The sequence below is a fragment of the Dinoponera quadriceps genome, unplaced genomic scaffold (genome assembly GCF_001313825.1).
Source record: "Dinoponera quadriceps isolate SergipeBrazil2010 unplaced genomic scaffold, ASM131382v1 scaffold1308, whole genome shotgun sequence".
NCBI classification, from domain to species: domain Eukaryota; kingdom Metazoa; phylum Arthropoda; class Insecta; order Hymenoptera; family Formicidae; genus Dinoponera; species Dinoponera quadriceps.
The window spans coordinates 1,091,195-1,114,502 of record NW_014555613.1 but is presented as its reverse complement, the minus strand read 5'-3'; the positions used below and the strand labels follow the sequence as shown (position 1 = coordinate 1,114,502).

General features: G+C 42.9%; 1 protein-coding gene across 1 annotated transcript in view; it reads right to left on the bottom strand.

Moving 5' to 3' along the window:
- LOC106744815 (glutamate receptor ionotropic, kainate 2-like) overlaps positions 1 to 23,308 on the bottom strand; it is a 151,212-nt gene that overhangs the window by 65,028 nt on the left and 62,876 nt on the right. The window contains exons 5-7 of the mRNA XM_014619856.1: positions 14,785 to 14,960; positions 14,174 to 14,227; positions 13,929 to 14,093 (exon numbers count right to left, since the gene is read on the bottom strand). Coding sequence (XP_014475342.1) covers positions 13,929 to 14,093; positions 14,174 to 14,227; positions 14,785 to 14,960 — 395 coding nt within the window. The remainder of the gene's footprint in view (positions 1 to 13,928; positions 14,094 to 14,173; positions 14,228 to 14,784; positions 14,961 to 23,308) is intronic.

Below are 23,308 nucleotides of genomic sequence, written 5' to 3'. Positions count from 1 at the left end.
ACCGAACGTATTGGCGGCACGGAAACTCGTAAACCAACGCCGGGCAAGTTGGCCATCGCAATAACCGCGACACGGTCAGTCTGTTATCGCTTAAAACTCCGATATTTCATACAAACATCAAATTCTCGGCATGCAATTACATTATGTCTGATCAGGCGCGTACCAGATACAGACATACAAATATCTCTTCATTACCCCCTCGCCCTAATAACGCCATTCTTTCGAAATTTAAAATGAACGACAACGGTCAATAAAAGACATACGGTGTATAAAATAATGTAAAAGTTAAAATCTACTAATATAATATTGAATAATAAATAATATACCGAATAAATATTATATCATTACATATAATCCTATTATTATCCTATTATCATCACTAGCTTTTCTCTCTCTTTCTCTCTCTCTCTCTCTCTCTCTCTCTCTCTAGGCTCCTAATTTCTTTATTATTCATAGGCATAAAATGATTCCTCGTCTACCTCGTTGTGTGCAAATTTGGGTCGCACGCGTGTCAGTGAAGTCTCAGTTTCGCAAGATGATCGCACCGATATTGGAAGTTCGCGCATTCACCCGACGTCCGTACGGGACACACTGCGGCAATAATTGCATCTGCAACTGCGTGTACGCGAAAAAAATTGCGCGGAAGCCGTCGCGTCACCGAGTGAATTCGGGGCGTCGGGGGAGGGGGAAAATTGATTGCCGGCGGATAGACGATGCGGTTGTCACTTTTTTTCCGTCTCGGTGACCGGGGTGGACCGAGAGGGGGTGAAGCGCGCGCGCGTGTGTCGATTGTATCGATCGCGCGAGGCCGTCGCGATATCAAAACATTTTATCGCGTAGCCTCATGAGATCTGACAATTCAATAAAACGTTTCGCCCGAAGTGAGACCGATCGGAAGCACTCGCCGACGACTAGCTTCAAACACGAACGTACGCGTCACGTTCGAACCGCGCTTTTAGTTTTTCTGCACAACGCGCGACACGCGCATTCAGCCGTCTCTCCCTTCGGACGAAATTGAGTGGATTATTTCGATTATACTGCGGCCACGATGCGCATCGAATTGCGCTCGTCAAGCACGTGATACGTTGATGCAGTATCCATTGCGCTTGTATTAAGGCAATTGTAATATAGAATGAGCTTTCTTTTTTAGAATTTCTCGAGACGTGCACTATATATAGATACATATATTTAAATATAACCTAATTATTAGCGCGATTATAACTAGGTTATTCATTCGAAAGTTGAGATATTCGCAACTAAAGATAACATCTTTTATACGTATTCCTTTAATGGGTTAGTGTCTTTTGTAATTTCTATTTTTAATTTCTTCTAAACCGCACTTAGAATTTTAATGAAAATCTACTATGATATTAACACGTTCATTGCCAAGCTGAAAATTGGAATTTCGTTTTTTTTTTTATTTTTTTCAGTTAGTTTTTATTGTGCTCAAAATAAGTTAATATATTATTTATATGCTTTTATTATTATGTACATAGGATTTATGTACTCTAAATATCTATTACGCGATAACGCGTGATCGGCCGTTTTGTGAGAACTCGCATCACACGATATCGCGTGATTGGCAATTAACGTGTTAAGGACTACTATAGAGACATTACACAAAAATTTCGAAATTATTGATCATTTTGTTCTCAAAATACAGCGGTATAAAGTTCACAACTTATAGTAATATTCAAAAAAAAAAATATGTATATATACATATATGTGTGTGTTTATTCCAAGTTCGTCTCAAATTAATATTGGGCGGTGCATTTGGAAAATTGCGAGAGAAATTTCTTTGCGCCGCTATCGGCTAATTCAGGGCGTCGGGTTATCGGGAAGTTCGTTTAATTAAGTTAAAACAAGACGCGGTCCAGCGTATCCCTTATCAGAGCACTTATCCGTGCTTACCACACCACGCACGGTAGGACGTCGAGACGAAAATGAGGTGAACGGGCTCGCGCATATTATCAGAAATCTCCTAGTTGGACGGAAGTTGTGATAGTTGTCGCGCCGTGAATATATTCTAGTTATCCGGGGCTAATTGGAGCGTGCTTTTAATTAGGCGGAGTTCAACCTAACGCGACGGACAGAAATGGCAGCGTGACTGCGTCTAATTGCACTTAACTCGAACGCGCATTGAGGTAATTTGCAGCTATACATTTTTCATTCGCGTTAATGCTCGAGACGAAGCTCAACCTTCCTCCGGACGACGTCGTTCGGCAGTATATTGTTTGGGCTGTCGGCTTCTTTTGTGATAGAGCGCTAACAAGAATACTCGTAATATTCTTACGCCTTCGTTACGTCGAAATAATCTGATCGGGGTGTATTATGCGGGAACATCTCTCGTAATGCTACTTAAAGTTTCGATTAAGCTGTTTCAGAAATTCAACACTGCTTCCTCTCTCTTTTCTCATTCCCTCTCCGCTCCCTCCTCTTCCCGGCGCGATACAACGCTTAAACGAGCAACTTTTGCACGAGAGGCAAATATCGCAGCGATGCTCCGGCTTCTGCATTAATTACGACGCTTCCATCCGATTGTATTGTTTGCTGATGTATCGACTGCTCAGTATCGACCGCTCCGGTCGTGTAATTAAATTCTTTTCACGAGACACATGAGGTCATTTGCAGATCTCGTCGAAAAATATGCAGTTATAATCTGTGATAACGTCGTGTTCTTACAAGCAACATTTAAACCTCAGTAGGGAAGATCGGGCTAGAAGTCACATGGGTTAGTTGTCACACAGTTAATCCTAAACACAGTTTATACCTTACTTAATAAATAAAGGAGCACTCTTTCCATATGTAGATTACTGGTGTCGTATTAGCTGGATGTACGGAACAGCTCATAGCTAACGTATTGAATGTGATGGCTCGCATTCCGTCCAATAAGAGCACGATCGACGTAACGTTTTAAACTATTTATTATAAAAATGAAAAAAAAATTACATACTGCACAACCAGTACCACAACGCTTTTACATTAATAAGTTGCCCAATCACCGCCGTTATCAATTATTATCCAACATCCTTTCCGTTATACTTTCCGTTAATTTTACAGCATATTCTCTGCCCCGCGCGATCTCTCTGCGAAACATCAGCGCGCATCTTCGTGACCCGACGCGCGGTTCTTCCCGAGAACATCTCAGTGCGCGAGGCTCGACGATGCCGCGCGCCACACGTTCGACACGGTAATGTCACGTTCGGTCGATACAAACGACCGCATGGGACCGCACGGATTGCTTCATCGGCGCACCTTGACACCTTGGAAATTGGCAATCTCGCGTGAATAATGAAGAAACTGCCAGTCGCGTTTCCACACACCGGGCAAGCGTCTGGAGCCGCCGGCCCTATCGCAGCTTTAAGCCTGTCCAGAGTTGGATGGATCGGTGGTTGGTCGCCGGACCTTTGCCCATAACAGTCGCGGCTTTCGTAAGTTCCCGCCGGCGACTATGCGAGTCGGCATGGTCGAGGATGCCGGAACTTCGTCGGCTAATCCGCGCGTTCCGTCCCGTTAATCGTCCGGCGGAATTGATCCGAAAAGATCCGTCATTTGTCCGGTGTCCTTTCTTCGGGCGCGAATTTAACATCGCGAGGGACCAGCCGAGCCACCCCCGCCGGATCAGCCTGTTCATTAGCATTTAAAGCGAAATGGAAGTGCCTGGTCGAACTACTTGCTGCCTGGAGTCTCCGTCTCTCGTGGACGCTACGAGTCGCAGCCGAGAAATTTGGATAGCTCACGGACAACGAGCGATTCGGAGGAACATTCATCGCTATGATTGATCGCGATGTTTTAAAGATCAGTCCACCTCGCGCTCGTCGTGTTACGTCGTCCACCGGCGTCAAGAACAATCTGTCAATTTTCCGGGTAACGCAACGGCTCGTGCGCAGCTCGCGTCCAATGACAATGAGCCCGAGAATCGTAAGGGCATGTCGCGAGAAGCGAGCGAACGGTCGTTTCCCGCGCGCTACACGTATTTTCACTCATCGTAAATTTCGAGGCGCAGCACCCTCTTAAGTAAGCGTCCATTTACGGCGGCCCCGTCTCAAAAATTCCTCGCTGTCATGAAGACGAATGTCCCCCTCTTAGTCTGACGTAATTGAAATAAATACAGCACTATTCGTCCGGCGGCCTCCGAAACAAATCTTGCTTTATGTTCGGGATCGCGTGTTTCCTCCTTCCCCGTCGACCCAACGTTCGCCAAATAGAAATTTCTTTATGAAGCCGTTAGCTTAAACAATCCACGTGACGGCGGCAACCGCTGCCGGCGGCTGGATAACGGCGAGAGAAACGGTTATAGTCCTTATCCCGTCTGCCGGCGAGCCCGCGACCCGATTTGTTTAAATCCAAGAATATCCGTTCCCGGCCGCGCGGGATCCTCGATCAGGATTCTAACGCGCATAGTTTATCATAACTCGCCGCGTATCGCGCTCGTCGACGTGTGCGAAACTACGCAGAAGTTGTTATCCTGTTACGGAGGACTTGTCGTCGTAGTCATCGTAAGGTTGCAACACCCACGTATAAAGTTGCAGCATGCCTGCCGTTGCACGCGTCCGTGAACTCTTCGCCGCGGGAATTTTTCCGTGACTTTCCCGCTTGAATCTCGAGCCCGTCTTTTTAGTTCGGGGTATTAAGAGTATTAAGCGCTTCGGAGTATCAAATTTCCCGCTTCTCTCAGATCCCAGGATTCTCGGATACTTCTCCGCTGGCTCGGAGAGAGCCCTTGAATCTTGATTTCCGTATTCTGATAATATCCTATGAATTTGTAAGTGTAGAACTCTCTCTTTCTCTCTCTCTCTCTCTCTCTCTCTCTTTCTCTCCCTTTGTGTGTTGGGAAATTGTGGAAGTTTTTTAATTCAATCGTTGAGCTTTAATCGCATGCGATTGTTACGGGAGCTTTGTAATTTCCGTTAAATCTTCCAGTTCTTCTCTCGAGATCTCAAGTTTCAGAAATGTCGAGCCTCTCTCTTTTACGATAAAGGATTTTCGTGAAAAATGAGGAAACTCTCTCCAACAATCTAGTGCTACATCGTGCGTGACATGTTATGAACGGATGGATACGCGCCGAACAATGCTTTCGATTTCGAATGGATATTTTTCAATTTCATATTGTAATCCTATAAAAACACGACGAACGAGACAACATAAATCAAAAGTTTTACGTTTGATGTATTGCTTTTTTGATGGAAAAGAATTCACGATACGTGTAATATTATAGTTTTAACAATAGACAGCGCCGGCTATGTTTGTCTTGCTGTCGGCAAATGTAACGGGTTTTTGCCGCGAAATTCGATGCATCGTTTTCCTTTAGTTTTCACATGACAAAATTAAAAAAAATAAATATACATACTGTCACACTACTTCCACATCCATTTGTTTCGATGCAATATTTCGTGTATTCGACATGTACTCAATTAAATTTTGCAAACGTTGGAGCAAATGGCGCTTTCACTTTAAATTGGATGGCGTTAAACGTGTTTTACGTCTATCGTTGTAATGCAATTCTTTTATTGTGAGCCATTATCGCAAATCTAAACGCTGGTCGGACGTATTGCGCCCGTCGAGATAAACAGCTGGTGAATTAAAATTCGATGACCATTAATCCGGTGCACGTTATGCAACTGCAAAATTACAACCAATTCGGCACGAGAAATTAGCTGGATCGGTAATGCGCGGTAATGAACATCTGTATTTTATGCGGAGAAAATTCGCATTTGCCGGAGCATGTTCTGTAATGACTCGCAATAATACGGCGAACTCTTCGCAGCGTCCGCTGTAAATTGGTTGTTTGCGATCGGCCTGGTATTGACAGTTTAGCAACCCACGGATATGATTTACGATAGCCGAATGCAACTCAATTTATCCGCGGTGGTGGCCCTCCGCGCGCAATTGCGCCACCAAACAATTTTTAAAGGAAAATCCGACAGCGAGCGCTTCCGCACTCTCGCCTTTCCGCACGATTTTTTCTCGCGTTTTAGCAAACTTAACATCGCCGCTTCTCGAAGACGCTCGTATTTCACAATATATACACAATTCCCCGGGGGTGAAATTTTTTTATTATGTGGTCTTGAGAGTATTTATCAATATATTGATAAATTACAAAAATGTAAAATAAGAGAGACAGAAAGAGAGAGAGAGAGAGAGATACGATTACTGAAACACGTGTTGGTTTTTTTGGTTTCTCGGCGCGAACTTTTCAAGCAAAACGCTCGTCTAGCCAGACCGGCATAGTTCCAGTCATATTTTTGGGCAACCACCGCTGTTGCCGTGGAACCCACCTTCCTGGTATGACCACCGAGTTGGCAAATAAAATAATAAAACCTTTCGAGTACGAGATAGTCTGATTTATGGCGCTAACAGTAAAGGTTATCCACCGCGGCGCAGAGAATTCAGTGATTCATTGGCCAAACGGATCGGAGAAGAGTTAAGAGAAATATGAGACAGAGACAGAAATCTTGATGCCGGGCTCTTCCTTCCCTTTCTCATTAATCTGCGCATTAAGTGAAAATTCGTAATTAATGGACCCGCCCATTATATATACTTTCTGAGGACAGCTTACAAATGTACAGCTTTCCCGCTCGGCGGAGCAAAGGAAGATGTTTCTACTTAACGTAATTAATTCCACGTGATACAGATCTTTTGTGATCTGAAGCGTGGAGATTGATAGTACCCGGGGAAACATTAATTCATTCTTCACGTTCTGAAGTAGTGCCGTATTACGCTGCGAGAAATTAAATCACCGCTGAGAGCAAAGTGCAAAATACACATTAAAAAATACTGATAATACAAGAATGCAAAAAAATTATGATCTCCGAAGGTTATCTGCGAATATATTAAATTATTAATAGTTTATAATTATTCAAAAATTCACTATAGGACATGTTGAACCACCAATGCAGAATATAGTCCGAAATCAATGGACTCGCGCAACCCGCTGCGCTACGTTATTAACAGTCATAAAACATGTATTCTTAACTTTTTGCGCCGGAGAAGTCGTTCGAGCTTAGGAAATCGCGCAATTAGGCGCGCTGATATCCGCGAGCACCGGCTCCTGCTGGTTTCTTCAGCACGTTCGCTTCGGCGTGGCTTCTCATTACGCCATTAACCAGCGGCGGCTCACGCGTTCGTTCGCTTGCTCGCGTTTCCTGCTCGACGAGACCGAAAAAGTTCATCTTGCTTCGGCGCGGGTTGGCTCTCGCGTCGACAGAGAGAGAGAGAGAGAGAGAGAGAGAGAGGGAGGGAGGGAGGGAGCCTGTAAGAAGGGAAGAACGGTACGGGGACACGGAAGTTGCCCGTAAACGCGTTCAGTATGCAACTGCGGTTTCCGCGTTGATGTAACAAGCTTCTTCTTATCCGGCCCCGTTTTCCTCTCACTCTTTCCTGTTATATAAGAATCCCTCTCTCTCGTCTCCTTTCCGTTTTTCTCGCTCTATCTGCCCTACTTACCTCTTGCGCTCCTTGCGCAACCACCTACGTCTATATTTTCCCGGGCGAAGCTTGCGCGGAAGTCCGGGAGGCTAACAGGTATGCCCTCCACTTATCTCGGCGGTTGCTCGCTCGCGAGAGGCACCCCCGACTACAACCGCCTACTTCTTTCTCTCGACCTCCGGCGCCTGACTGCGCCCTCCTTTTTTCTTCCTTTGCCTTCCGCCGCCACCGTCGAGCGTTGATTGTGACCGAGCTTTTTGCACAGCTTTGCCGCGGAGTTAACTCGGTCGTTTAGCGGCGCGGAAAAGGAAGGTGGCGACTGACAGGACCGAGAGGAGTTCGAAGACGGCGGTAGTGGCGGAGGGTGACGAACGAGAGGGGGAGGCAATGGGCTGCACGCCCGGTGATGTCGAAACAAAAGACGCCGCCGGTAATTTCACCACGCTCTGTGTGGCCGGTCGATGCGTACAGGTTGTCTTCAATAATACGGTGGCGCTTGACAACTCGCTCCAAGACGGAGGGGGGTAGGGTGTGTATTATCTGAGGAGCGCTCGAGAAGATTGCCGGCGAGCTCTTAAAGCCGCGACGCGCCGGTCGATCGCGCCTGTTCCTCGTACCTTAAGTGTAACTTGGCGCATACTTCAACGCTGCTTTTAATCGCCTTTCGCGCAGCGGCCCGAAACTAATTGCATCGATGTTGTTCAACTTAAATCTTGCTTTATCCGTTCTCTCTTCACGGTGCGAGTTAAGAGCAAAAAAGAGCTCGGCTTCCGGGAACCCCGAAATGAGTAATTGAAATTTATGCGGAGTCGCGTACTTGAGTTACTGAACATACGAGATTACGCCGGGCAAACCTTGAGGAACGCGCTGTTCTCGGCGCGGTGACATTGCGTGAAGATAATCACTCGTAAAAGCGAAAGGAAGTCTTAGAAAAGCGCGAGAGGCTCTGCACCCATTTCGCTAATAAAATAAAGCTAATAATAACGCCCGATTAGTCTCTGTGATGCCTTTGATGCCTTCGTCGAACCTCTGGTCGGATTCTAAAATCGGGAAATATTGCCGTATAAATTTTAATTCTGCATTTTCCGGATTTTAGAGCCGGGAAACAAAATGGCATGTCGGCCTTGGTACTTTTCCTCTATACATGAATGTATGAGAAAATATATGACTTTATCAATTCTTTCATTGGGGCGAGGAACGGCTTCTTTACAGAGCATTAAACTGTTTTAATATTCCAAGAGAGAAACATTCGGATTTTTCGGCTCTATTTTCGGCTCGAAGTTTTCGCGAACACGCTCTACATCTTATTCTGCCTTATCTCTGGCAATATTCCCGGAGAATATCGCGAAGACATTTACTCCGGGCGAGTAGACATTAACTCGAGTTGTTTCGTTGATATTCACCGATACGGCCACGTTTGATAACGTTTTTGCGAGCAATTAAACCGTACCGAAGTTACTCGTAATACCGCCATCTAGCATTCGGAATATATTCCGACGAACGATAAACGCGGACAATTTCCTTATGGGATAATAATCTTATGTACTGTACGCGTGCCGGAATTAATGAAAAGGATACGCACATGTAATATTGTAAAATTCATAATTAATTTAAAGCGCCTTGGCAAGAATGCTAATGAAGACCGCCACAATATCTTTTTTCACGCATCCGAAATTCGTTATTTTTACTAACTAAATATCGAATGAATATTCTATTAAACTAAAATACGCGATGAGTGAAGATTCGCATTAAACGATGAGTAATGAAAAAGATCTTCGCGTTCTCTAAGACGTGGCATCGATAATGGTGAAATGTGGAAGCAACTTATCGGATTCGGGATGTTTTTCACGAATATTTTTAAGCATGTGAGCCCCGCAGCCGCTTTAAGTATATATTACACCCGAATATTACGCCTCCACATTGTGCCGCTTCAGGAAGTTTAACGGCTGTAGCGGAAGTAATTAGAGAACTCTCTTTTTCTCGTGGACCCGAACCCGGACATTTTCTCATGAATTGTAAATGCGGCCAAGTTTTTTAATCTCAGTATCGCATCTGGAAATTCAGATTGTCTATTTACAATTCGCTTTTTGGCATGGACGCGCGACGAACGGAAGGGAATATTTCGATTATCTCGCAAATTAAATATTCAGGAATTTGCGCGAGTTAGCACGGCTCTCTCTTTTCTGTTGCGTGAAATTCAAATCGCGAGTTGCACTATAAATTATTATTTCAGAGAACCAAGCATTATTATATCCTCTTATTGTTCGTACGAATAAAAATGAAAGGCTCGAGATAAGCAATAACGATCAAATCAATGAAAAGGGGAGAAAAGTTGGAAGGTAGTACGAGGTAAGGGGCGAAAAATTTCAGGCTTAAACGCGCGATGCTGAGAGCGGCACGCGTTCAAAAGCTCAACATCAAATGCTCAGCGAATAAAGGACCTTTTTCTTCATTCTCGTTTGAACGGACTGACGCAACGAAATGGTAACGTTTCTTTCAAAACGCATATATATCGTTTTTGGATATGCTTGGAATATGTATTTTCAAAGGGATGTCGCTACCAATCCTTCGGCTGGTCGCTCGGACAGAAGATCGCGCTTTCCTCTAGGTCGGATTCGACTCGTCGAATGCTCTCGGCTTTGTTATACACGCAAATAATTCTTCAGAGTTCCTGAAATGCCGTCACCTCCTTCGAACAAACGAACGAGATTGGAGGGTGTGAAAAGACAATATTAACTGTAAAGGACGGCCGGAGGCAACGCGGACGCTTCCGGAATAATATCGTCTTATTTGAATTATTGGCAGCGATTTCGGAGAGATGCTCTGCCCAAACGTCCTTCGCGTATTGTGAGCGGAAACGTCTCCTTTCACTTATCGTAAATATCGCATATTTTGATTGAAAATCGAGGTGGAATTGTCGTAGATAGAGAGAGAAAAAAAGGGGGGGAGGGGGCAAGAGAGAGAGAGAGAGAGAGAGAGAGAGAGAAAAAGCGAGAGGCGAATACGTTTGGCAGTTCCGCGATGCGAATCGTCTACATGTTTGTGGAAATCCGGCGCGAGATCACGCGTTTGAGGAATCGATTTATTTATTCGGATCTCGCGATGGAGAGCGGGATTATTTGCATTGAACCGACCGCTGAAAAGTACAGACAAAGTAAACACGGAACCCTCGCATAGTATATATTCGTACGATCTGCCTCATATTTTATGAAATTTTATTTGAAGCAAATATATCATTTTGTGGTTCTAACATTTCGGGCATTATACGTATTGGGTGACATTTGGGTGACAAAATGATGATTGCGTTGTGAATTAATAATAGTCGTGAAATATTACGAAAACGTTATATCTGTTTCCACGTGGAACGCTTTAAGCAAAAGGATTCCATAAGTATGAAAAAAAAGATTCAAGAGTTCTTCAGATTTAAGACTTGAAAATTGAAGGAATCGATGACTCGAGGACCTCGATTTGAATGTCCAACAGTCTCGAACCAGCGAGAATAACAACTTAAGAATTTCCGATCACAACCCAAATGGTCCAGAATCATTCGGAGAGCAGAAAGTCTACAACATTGACCTAGGTTACATTCCAAAACGTTCTTTTCCAGGAAAATTTTCTTCTCGGTGGCTGCTTCAAAACTTGAGCGTTTCCGATCGGTCTCTCTTCCTTTATCACTCGGAGGCGATCGAGTAAAGTTTTCCTCGAAAAGAATGTTATTTGCGGTCCCAGTTGATACAAAAGAAGAAAGAATCAATACGTACAAGTAAAAAAAAAATATATATATATAGCAAGCTCGGGAGACAGATGAATCGCGGAAGCTCGATTAAGTACGCGCATGGCGCGATTTTTTTCCCCTGTATGTCGGCACGGTGCTTCGTTGGCACGCCATTCAGCGCATTCACGCCTGCACGCATGTGCGTGATACGAAACGCGATTACGGGACGTCGTCGTCGCGACGACGGCACCGATGGAGTTTCACGGAATTGTCGCGACGGCATTCTGATCTGCATCTAAATTGGAAAAAAGTGTTAAGCTTCACGCGTCGTGAACGCGTTGCGTCCGCCGCGGACGTTGTTCGCGAGCGTTCGCGCATTTTTACATACATAACGGACGTTATGCCAGCATAATAGAGTTAGACGTCATCGAGCGAGAGAAAGCCGCGCCTCTATCATGAGAGCTTCCTTCTCCGCGTGTGAATTTATTTCATTGTCAATTGTTGCGAGATTTCGAGAACACCGACACGATGAATGATAGAAAATAAGGAACTGTCGCTTGTTCAAATAATTAATTACTCACCTTGAAAATAAATACTGAGGCATGAATTTATTTGGAGATTATGCAGATGTCATGAATGTTCATTATGCATATCGTATCCATATTCGCTCTTATATCCAATAACACTTCCCAGATTCTTTGTATTAATGCAACGCGATATGTTTTATAAAATAAAACATTGATGCATTGAACGTTTGTGAAATTAACGAGATTTATAACAATGCGCTTCGCAGATGAAGTGTGATTTAATTTAAATGAAAACCTTCCTTTTCATATTTTTCCCTACGCGAAACATGCGGGGAAATTGCATGTTATAATTTGATATTACCATCGAAATGGCTAAAGAAATGTATATGTACGAAATTTAAACGCGAAGCGTCGAATTTCGATTTCCGATATTGCGACTGTCAAGTATTTTATGCGTACTTTATGTGATTGTATTCGTATTTGATTTTATTTGACTGGACGAACAGAGACGCGCGCTGAGTGCGCGTTATTTATAGTTAATTACTATTATCCGGAAAAAATTTCAGTTCGTGTAACTAAATAAGCACCAGATTGAAATTCATCGGCGAGAAAAAGATGTCTCTGTCATTGTCAAAACATGTAACTTCCACGATGACAGCTGCGAATCAAAGCGAACAACGATTTGTATTAAAGTCGAGATTTCGAGACAGCCAATCAGCATCGCGAGAAAGAGAGTTCAGCATCTCGATATATTTGAGATTTGATAACAAGTTTTTTTTAAAGGTGTATAGAATATTGATAGGATAATAATAAAATCGGAAAATAATCTCGTTGTATCTTTACTTCATTGCCATTTAGCAATGTATTCGGATTGTAAGTCGGAATAAAAATTTTCCATTATCGAACAATTATACGTATCAAAAATATCGTTCGTAATATCTAATGACTGTCGCCAGTTAACGTGTGAATATCAGTTAACGTCGCTTTTACGATCGACTCGTATTTTCGTTTTATTAGATTAGTTAATATTTGCTTATCGCAATATTTTATCTGTTAATTGCACAAATAATATAATAAATATACTGCTTATGAAAATTAAAATTAGAAAAAGTTTAAATAAAATGAGTTAAGAGATAATTAAATATTAAACAATCCTTACATAAGTTCTTCTTTAATTCGTATCAAGTTAATAATTAAGTAGTTAATAATTTGCATAATGGTATATCTTGAGATTATCCATTGGTTTTTCAAGGCGGAATTTGTAGATGTGGAATTAAAATTTTAATTTTTTTCGGCTCGAGTATAGACCATTGTTATTACGCGAACAACGTCTATTTTGACATCTGCTGTTATTACAAGATCAGCTTATCATGAGAGAAAATGGGCTTTCCTTGTTTTCGTCGAGAAACAGATCGTTATTGTTCTGGGCTATTTTCGCGATGCGACTCCCGTTATCCGCGGCATGGAATCGCGTATATTTTTTCGCGCAGGCTTTCATTGATTTTATTGGATTCATAAAATGTTCAACGGTGTGACGATGCATCAGCAGAGATGATGGAACAAATATGCAGCGCAACGATAAATTGTTTACATCCCTCATCGAGATCTCTTACCAATCTTTCAAAAGCGCGTTACCAACGGCCATTCCTTGTCTCGCGAGAAATGATAACCGGTAAAACGTTACTGCGAAATAAAAATGCGTCATCTCGGCGAGCGCATATGCGCTTGTTACATTTTGTGCATACAGCACGGACGAGTAATCGCGAAATGCAATCTTATTGTATTGGAAGAATAACTATCTGCCGTTGAAAGGTTCGAGGAAAAAAACGCAATGTGTGTGTTTTCTGATATAGTCGCGTGATTACACAGGTATCTTTAAATCGCTGATGATGAGAGAATATTGAGATAATCCAACCATTTAAAGCGTGAAGAATGATTATTTCTTTATAAATTTTTCAAGTAGTGCGATTGATAACCTTCTGCTATAGTGTCAAAGTTGTACATAAATTATGTTTATAAACAGATACATAATTACGTTTAACACATATTTATCGAGCTTCTTCGTATTGTATTACCTTTCTAAATATCGTCACAGACCAACTACCTTAAGGAAACGTCGAACGAAATAAGCATGTTTCACACGACGATTCACGAAACTTAGCAATTACGAAAGCACGACTACGAGATCGGGAGTATATTTTTGAATGTGCTTCATAACGCGACATATTTCCATAAACAGAGATCTTATGTGTGCTTACCTGGATGATTCTCGATTTATTGAGTATCGTATTCCCCGCGGGCTGATAGCGTTCCATGTCCCTCAGGATACTGCGTACGCTGAGGTCGTCCGCATCGACCAAACGAAAGGCAGTGATATTGACAAAATTGTACTTGAAATCCTCGAGGTCGAAGGTTTCGATATCCTGTGGAAGAGCGAGCGAACGAATCGAGTCGCGGACTAAGTGGATCTTCACATGCGTTTCAATATCCCTAGGGTACTTACGAATGTCGTGAAGAGGTAGTGGTACTTGTAATCATTCATCTGCAGCTGCAGGATCTGCAATGTATGCAAAGCGATATGGTCAGTCGAGGCCGCTTTCGCAAAATGGAATATTACTGCTAGGCGGTAACTTTGGATCTTTTGAACTCTCGAGGTATATTCTCGGTCATATACGTCAGAGAGAAACGCGACACATAATTCATTTATCTCTCGAATACACAACCACAATTGTTCCTCGATGGAAATTTGCCCGACGGTGTTTTTTCATAATATTTCATGCGATAACCAGTCAATATAATAATATAGCTGATAACATAGCATGTATAAATTGTTACAATATTTATGTATAATTGTTACAATATTTTCGCTATATAACTTTTTATTTTCAAGTTATACAGCGGCAACTAAATGTTTTCACTCGGCATGATACTAAAATATATTAAATTTTTTAATATTTTTATAATTAGTCCATGTTATGTATAATTTTGTTCAATCTGTAAAATTATATGAATTCTATCGAATTAAAATTCTATTACGTCTAATCGTGGGGATAACTGAGAAACGACTTATGAACAGCATGGAACGTAATATAAGTGTGTTTTAGAGGGACTCACCATTCGTAGAAAATGATGCATGTGCTCCGGTCTGGTGTCCACGATTAGATTTCGAATTTCCTTGCTTTTCATTTCCGAGAGGACCTGTCTGTACGAGTCGGGATCCGCCTGCCTGAGATTGACTTCGATGTCACGGATTTTAGGTGATCTCACGAGCTCCCGTAACTTCACCAACCCTGAAAACCGAGATGTGTCGTTTATTACCCCAAGAATATATCAATAATAGAAAGTGTAATACTGCAGTTGAAAAAAGCGAATAAACTTCCGTATAATCGACGATTAGTAGCTATTTACTCGACTGAAACAGACGAATATTTTATTCCTACCGCAGCATTCAATTAATTTTCTAAAGGCGATCGCGCGGAAATACAAAGGCTCACGGGGTTGCATCTCGCTGGGAAACGAAGTATTAGCATCTAAAGTAGTCGAGACTACAGTTGTCGACGGCGGTGTTGTCGCGATCGCAAATCGTTTGTCCCGAGATCTCGGCAGGAATTATTAGGTCGGTCGCTTAATGGCACGGAAACCCGTGAATCGCGCCATCCGATGAAATCAATACTCCCCAGCGCCTAAGTAATCAAGGTATCCGACTTGCGGGTCTTCCGCGGTGGCGGAGAGGGTCCCGTTCCCTTATAAGTTACCGGAGGGAGCTTTGGCTCTTGAGATTTCGGCGCGTGCCGAGAACGACGACGCTTCGGTCTGTCGATTCCCTTTGGACAAGAAGTGCCGAAGTCTCGGGATAGTCTTTCAAGATAAACTCCGCCAGAGAACGCAAACGATCCGCTGATTGATGCGCTCGAGTCTGTACGAGAGCTTTGAGATCTATGCATATATTCGTATCCGGCTCGTTTTTGGGCGAAACGACCGCACGTTCTATTGATGCCGAATCACACCAGAAACGTGATCTGGAAACATGGCTTTACACATCCTTCATGCATGGAGGAATAAAAATTGTCCACGCGTAAAGATGAAAGTGACCCAATCTGACGATAGATTACGCTAAATTATCTGGTAATTTTGGAAAGTTGGAAAAATGGTAATTTAGAAGAAAAAAATATAGAAATAAACAAAGAATAATGTTAAGAAAAGGTCGTATTTTATCCATTGATGGAAACGTAAGAAACATAGTGAATCTTCTAGATTTCGGCCTGCTGAACGCGATGGTGTTATTAGTTTCCATCGTTTTTCAGCAAAAGGATTTTCAGCGAATGGAATAATGCTCCGTCACGATATGGAGGGTTACATTATCGCTCGTCCGAATGTTAGTGGTAATTAATCCAGGGCCGAGTGAGAAACCGAGTTTAATTGAAGCCATGTCGGCGGTAACCCGAGTGAGACCAATGTTCTCATGTAAGCAGATTTTGCATCCTTGGAGACAGCAACGAGCGACTATCCCGGAGAACACACTGTGAATATACTGCCGCAATAGCTTAAAGTTAAGCGCGTATGTCCCGCTAGTGTGCCGCTGCTCTGACAGGTGAACATAGTATCACCCTTGTCGTACAGTATCGCATCCTGCATGAAGAAAACAATACTACGATAACAGGATTATTTGCACGATAGTGCGCGTATATACGTGACAAAAAATTCGTTATGGAATATTTATAACGCAGCTCTTCCGGAGTGCAGCGTATGTGACGGCTCGCTTGGTACGACACACCGGGAGGTTAAGCATTATAAATCTCTGTTAGAGAAAGAACGAGGTCCATTTAAAATTAACTGGAAAAAGTTCCGTCACCATATATGAATTGGAAAACTACGAGTTTTGTTGCACGTTTCTGCTCTTATTCGTTAAAGTTTTATGGCATTTAATGCAGAGTTATGGTGCGTATCGACGCCTCGACGGCGAAACGATAAATTGTCTATCTTCAATTCAGTAACAAGAGTATCTATGCGTAGACAGATGCTGTGATACTAAGTAAGAAAGTATCAATATTAATATTGAAAAGAGTATCTGACGTATCAAAAGTATCGATATCATCAATGGTAACCAATATCAGAATAAAAATATCGATATTTAAAAAAAGCCTAAAATTAAAGGAAATATAAAAGTCAGGAAGTTGCCTGATTTTTTATCGAGAAATCGCATGCCAAAAATTATTGCGATATACGTGAAAATAAAATAATATACGCATAAAGTAACATTCGTGATCGATTCGGCATATTTGTAAAAAATATCCGAACGCTTTCTTTTTATTTCAGTAAACAACAAATAACCGTAAAATTAGTATAACAGAAATCATAAGAAAAGATACGTTTGAAAGTAAGTAAGTTGCATGTCACATTAACTTTTATGAAGCAAAGACATGATATTTTGAAGATAGACTGAGTAAAAAATTAAAAAAAGAAAATATCGTAACAATGTAGTATTGATACGGGTACGAAAAATGGAAAGAAAATATATTTCGAAATATTCGTAAAAAATATCTGGTATTGAGAGAAAAACATCGCTACGAGTATTATATCAGTCGTGTCACAACATCCCTATTGGTGCGTGCAACTTAGAAAAACTGGCGAATGCGCGATTATCCTGGGATACCGGTAATAATTGCCGGAAAGCACTTCGCACATGACGAGCGACAATATGTTCAGCGCCACTGCTTGAGTCGAGAATAATAAGTAGAACATTTGCCGCGGTTTATAGCGTGACTCGTTGCAGCTCAAATTATTAACACTCCGTGTACGGACCGCGGTCGGACTTCCCCGGGAGTCATTTGAAACGGTGGTTTTAATTAAAATAGCATTTCGTGCGTTTCACCGGTCCCGGTAATTAATTAACACGGGTGACACGCGAGAGAGTGGCACCTTTTATGAAAATTGACATCGAGCGAAAAGCCATCGAGCGCACGCTGCATTATCACGTATTGTATTTCAAGGCATTACAAGGGCGGCAGAGAAAGTGGGAAGGGGAGAGGGGATAGTCAGTGAGGTATCTGTCAAAGTGGGAGAGCGAGACGTCGTTTACGACCCAACCGCGGAAACTGTACGCCATTTACAGATTGCTAACTAGGGAATTGGCGTTTCTCGACTTAAGCTACGTTATTTAGGGAGTACCGTGCGGGAAGATTGCGTTTCTGGAGACCGAAGCGTCGCATGCGAAAGTGCACGCGATACGACGCAATTTCTCATTGCGACCCGCGTCGCGGTTTAGGACGTGAGGGCGCAATATTATCCTGGCTCCCGACGGCGAGCATCGAGAAATGCGTTTTTGTCGGCGCGTCGCAGTTAATGAAACCTATTCAACCGTAGAGCATCCCGTGATATAGAACAGTATTGTCACGATGAATCGCCTTTTCCCTTCTCGGAGATTCCCGACCGGAGGCATGCAGTCTTCATCGTTTCAAATATGCAAATTGCGTAGTTTTGCATTCGCTTGGAAGTCAAACTTTCTTGTGCAAGTAAAAGCGGAACAAAGTACCATTTGGAAAATCTATTCGTGAGAAAAACGTGCGCAAAAAATCATAATTTATTTAAACTCGATTCGTTGCTATATATCTTACAAATACACCAATTTCCCCATCATTTTCTTCTGCTTCTTGAAATAATTTTTCTTAGTATCTCTTAATATTTTTATACGCAAAATGAACCACAGGAGTCGATTTATATTTTGAAAACTATATGATTTCATTAAATAAAACAAAGGTGACCTTCAGATCTTTGAAGCTACTCCACCTGGAAGAAATTATTACTACCATAAGACGACCGCTTCTGTACTATATAATTTATATCAGACAAATATTACTCTTACTCTCATAGTTTTCAAGATATTCAAACTGGTAATAATTATTGCCTCGTCTTGTATACTTAGTGAACTTTTACTTTTCCGTCGATCCACGATATTTCTGGTTTCATTGCGTATACCAAAAAATGCGTCCCGTTAATGAAAATTATTATTATAATAAGCACAAACAGAAATGTTCCGCAATGCTCACAAAGTTCCGTTATACCCGCGACACAACATCGGCGATAACGATTGTACGATAAGAGTTATTACCAACAAGAGGACGAGATTGAAGATGACACAATTGCCGCAAGAAGAAACAAGGGATCAAGTATCGTCGTTGTCACGATTCTTGGAAGGAGACCTGCCGGGATAATTGGTTGTATCGCCGCCGATGGGGTTCTACGAGGCGAGCGATAAAAAATAGCGAACTGAAACGAATGTGCGCGGCGGTTACTCGACAGTAAGGATAATTTCTCCCGGGAGCTTGAGGACCCGGGGGGAGGGGGGGCATCCGCATCTGTTCCCAGTAGCGCGGAACGGGTTATTATATATATATCGGCTTTTATACACTCTAATGGCAGCCACTTACGAGCGTGCTAGAAATGTCGATATGCCGTGGCGATGCGAAATATTGCGCTGAGTCGGCGGAAGGATGCTGTCAACGACTCGCTTTCTCCTCTCTCTCCCCGTTCGCCGAGTGGATCTCGGTGACAGACGATCGAAATAATTGGATCGCCGGCTGTCTTAAACATGCGCATTTCAAAAACGACTACCGAATGAATATTGGAACGATGGCGGCTGAGGGATTCAACTTAGAGTATAGAAGCAATTTGTGACGGCGCTTCCGGGATATTCGGGACGCGTTTTTGACTATGTAAGAGATACTCGCTGACGCTTCCAATAATATTCCCAGGCAGCGAGGGACAATTCCTTCTCTTACCAACTCGCAATAATATTTCCAGAGAGAGAGAGAGAGAGAGTGAAGAAAGTGTAAAGCAATTGCTTCGCTGAAGTTTCTCGTCAAAAGTTGCATAGTTAATTCCGTGAAACTCTCCCTGCGATAATGCAATCTTACGCATCGCATTTCAACCAGGAGGGAAAGACTTCTGAAGATCTCTCGAAGAATTCCACAATGAAATTCATACGCAGTAACATCCGGCTGAATGTTCATCAATGTAGCAAGTAAACGTGAAAATGTTCCTACCCTATCGACTTGCTATCGTATACTTTGATTTCCTCGAATATTGCAACGCGTCTAGACGGGCCAGGATTTCCAGTGTCTGTCGAGGAATTTTTCACTCCTTCATTGAGAAGTAAATAAGAGAAGGAGCGAGAATAAAAAGATTCAGAGAAAAGAGAGGGAAGTTCGCGTTTGTCGCCCCTCGGGGATACAAGCGCGCTAAACGGACTTTAAAACGCTCTTTTAAACGCTTGTTAAAACATGATCGTGCTGCAGAGTACCCTTCGGCCCGAGCACGAGTGTGTCGCAAATCACGGCATACCCGGACGGAATAAATTAGCATGTTCTGAAGGAATTTTAAGCGCATAATTGAACGAATGAGAGCGCAAAATATTTATCCCATTGCCTAACTACGGCGTTATCTAGCGAAAGCGCGGATGCCGCGAATGTCTCCGTTCGTGCGGTCCGTGAATGCGAATGGTCCGTTTTGCCGGCGGCGGCACAGATACGCGCGTCGTGCCTTGTCTTCGCGAATGAGAGACAATCACGATCGATTTCTTTTCTTCCTGCAACACAACGCTCGTTGGTAACGCAATAAAATGCACTGTAACATTCAGCACATTTCGCTGCACCGGGAGACGTCGTTACATTTTACGACAACGACATTGTCGCGCTCTTATTCACCGGTGACCGCGAGGACAATTTTCCAGAACGGCTTTACGTGTGAGATGGGCTTTCATTATCCGCCGGCGGAGGATCCCCGCAGGAGCTCACCGTTTTCGCGGGATTCGCTCGTACCCTCCGTCGGACACGGCCAGTCGTCCGGAAGGACGAAATATCGTTAAATTTCGACGATCGCGGAGTTACACGGAAAGTTCCCGAAGACTTTCGCTGAGTCTGAGTGAAACGCGTAAAACCAACCGATCCCCCTCCCCCCCACCGGCTGCCGCGTGCCGTCGCTGTGATTTAGCTGCCGTGTAAGACACACGTGGTCGAGCGAACGTGTTTCGCCCGGGGAGTCGCTCATAAAATTGTCGTTATGACAGGGAGAAACGATGCTCGCAAGCGCGCAAGGATATGCCTAGCGGAGGAATAGTTCGACGTTCCCCCCTCCCATCCCTCTCAACCACCCCTGACGCGAAAGAAGATACGCGCGCTAGTTTTCGCGAGCGTTGCTCTCCCGCCTCTCTTGGGGGCCTCCTCGAACTTTTTCTTGTAATTACCGAATTATAATGCTCGGATCGTGCGAAGAATGTCAGCGAAGCGCGCGCACGAGGACGAAATTACTTGGGCCACACCTGGCCGAAAGTAGCGGGTTTTATATCGGGTCGAATCTGAAAATACGCGAGGGAAATGATCGATCTCGCGGCAATATTCGAGATATGTGAGGGAAATGTTCATGTTCATTTGCATTTCTAAAGTTGGAGAATGCACGCAATAGTTATAATTGAATTTCATTAGGTTTATTTATAACTCGTAGATGTAAGCTTGAAATTCTCGAAGCTTTTACGCATCATACGAGTCTCACGGAGTCTCTCGAATACTAGGTAGGTTGTCACCTTCGATGGTTATAAAAATACAATGCGACCGCGCCGTCTGGTTTTGACGGATCTCACGTAAGAAGAATTTGACGTTCCACGCTTGAACTAGCGCACTTTACGAGGCGACGCTACTGCGGAATAAGAATAAAGTTTCCGAGCGAAATATATTTTCTAAATAAAATGTGGAGGATAAAAATATTACATGTACAATATTAAAAGCTTTTGTAATTGATTTAAATTGTGTACTTCGACATTTATAGCAATATTAATTTGGCGCAAAAATTGCGACCTTTTAAAAAAAGAAATTGTTTGCTATCTTTGAAAAAAAAAAAAATAGACGAGATATAAAGTATTATTAGAAAATATTTCTATGTTTTAATAACAAAGTTAATTTGCAAAACTTTTTATTGGCACTAAAACAAGAAATTGATATCATAAAATATGATTTGTGATGATTTGCGTGATCAACATGTTGAAAACATTCTGTTGATACATGCGTTTATTAAAAAAAATTAAAAGGGATATTGATAATTTTGAAAATAATCTTCTTCCTCCATGCAATACGGCATAAAATAATATGAAATTTCAATATAAAAATGCTCCAACGAAAGTGCTGTCGACCATGGACTGTGGAAAAATGAAAAATATTCGGAGCGGTGACTTCTCTGCTTTTTTACAGTGCTCCGCATCGAAATATAAAAATGCAGGGTCGTGCGTTCAGCGTGACGATTCGTCCTTCCGCCAGCGACTCCATTATTCTGGAGGTTTCGCGAGGAATGTGGATGGTGAGGAGGGTGAGGGGAATAGCGCGGAGGAAGAGGAACGGGAGGGTGATGCTCGCTCGATGGGGTGAGAGTCTTGGAAGTTCCACAATGGACTGTGATGGGCCGGGTTGAAGGTTCATTGGCGATTCTCAAGACGTAAGGACGCGGAATCAGGTTGGCGGGACTACGAAGCAGGATCGAAACCGTTTCGGCTACTCGACATGCTCCTTTTGCCGCTTCTTCGCCGGGAAAAAAAGCGGGAAGTACCGTCATCTCTCGCGATGAATCTCCCCTCTCCTATCTTCCCTTCCTTCTGCCCCATGTTCTGCGCTTTTTTTTGCGGAACGAGCGAACATTGAATTTATTATAATCGCCGATTGCAAACCGACGTCGAATTAGTCGTGAAACATTAATTCGCCCAGCGTGGTATGGCGGTTTTATTTCGCGGTACTTCGATGGAACCTGGATATAATTACGACGTCGGAATCTCGCTTCCGACTTTTCGCTGAATAATGTCTGAGGTGCTAGAGAGCACGTAATTCAGTGCATAGAGAAAGCAAGAGAGAGAGAGAGAGAGAGAGAAAGAGAGGAGCGTGGAAGAATGTTCGCTCAATATCGCGTCATATTACCCACGAGTGCGCGTATTCGCTCACGAGAGCGCGAGCACGATATTATCTCGTTATTTCAATCGGAAAACTGTCCCGACGCGTCTTTGGCCACGGGATAAACTCGACACCCGGTTTTTCCGACCATGTGATTTCACGGACACATAAAACGCTCGACCAGCCGAGGCTAACGCGCTTAGCGCCGCTGAATATAGGGGAACTCCGCGTAAGAGGGGGTTACGAGAGAGATTTAATAAAAACGATACAATTTTAACTGAAATATTTATTAAAACTTTACACTTTAAACAAATACAAGTTATTTAATTTAATATAAAATTACATCAGATTTATCGGTTTTCGTAAACCCGTTCGAACTTTCGTCATGTGTAGCCCAATGCCATTGCTCGTTACGGACTAGTTGATTCGTGTCTCTCTCACTTTTTCTCTCTCTCTCTCTCTTCTACTCTTATGCCCGTTTCTACCGTAATGGTTTAAATATAATTGGCGACTAACTCAGCGGAATTGACCAATCGCATATATCACTTCAGCTAATTGGCCAATGCGACAGGTAAAATCCGTCGAGTTAATTGTCGATTAGATTTAAACTATGATAACAGAAACGGGCATTATACATACAAGTCGAAGTCTGTAATTGCGCAGTTATTTATATATAATGTTTTTCCATCTTACTCTTGACTCCGTCTTGCCCT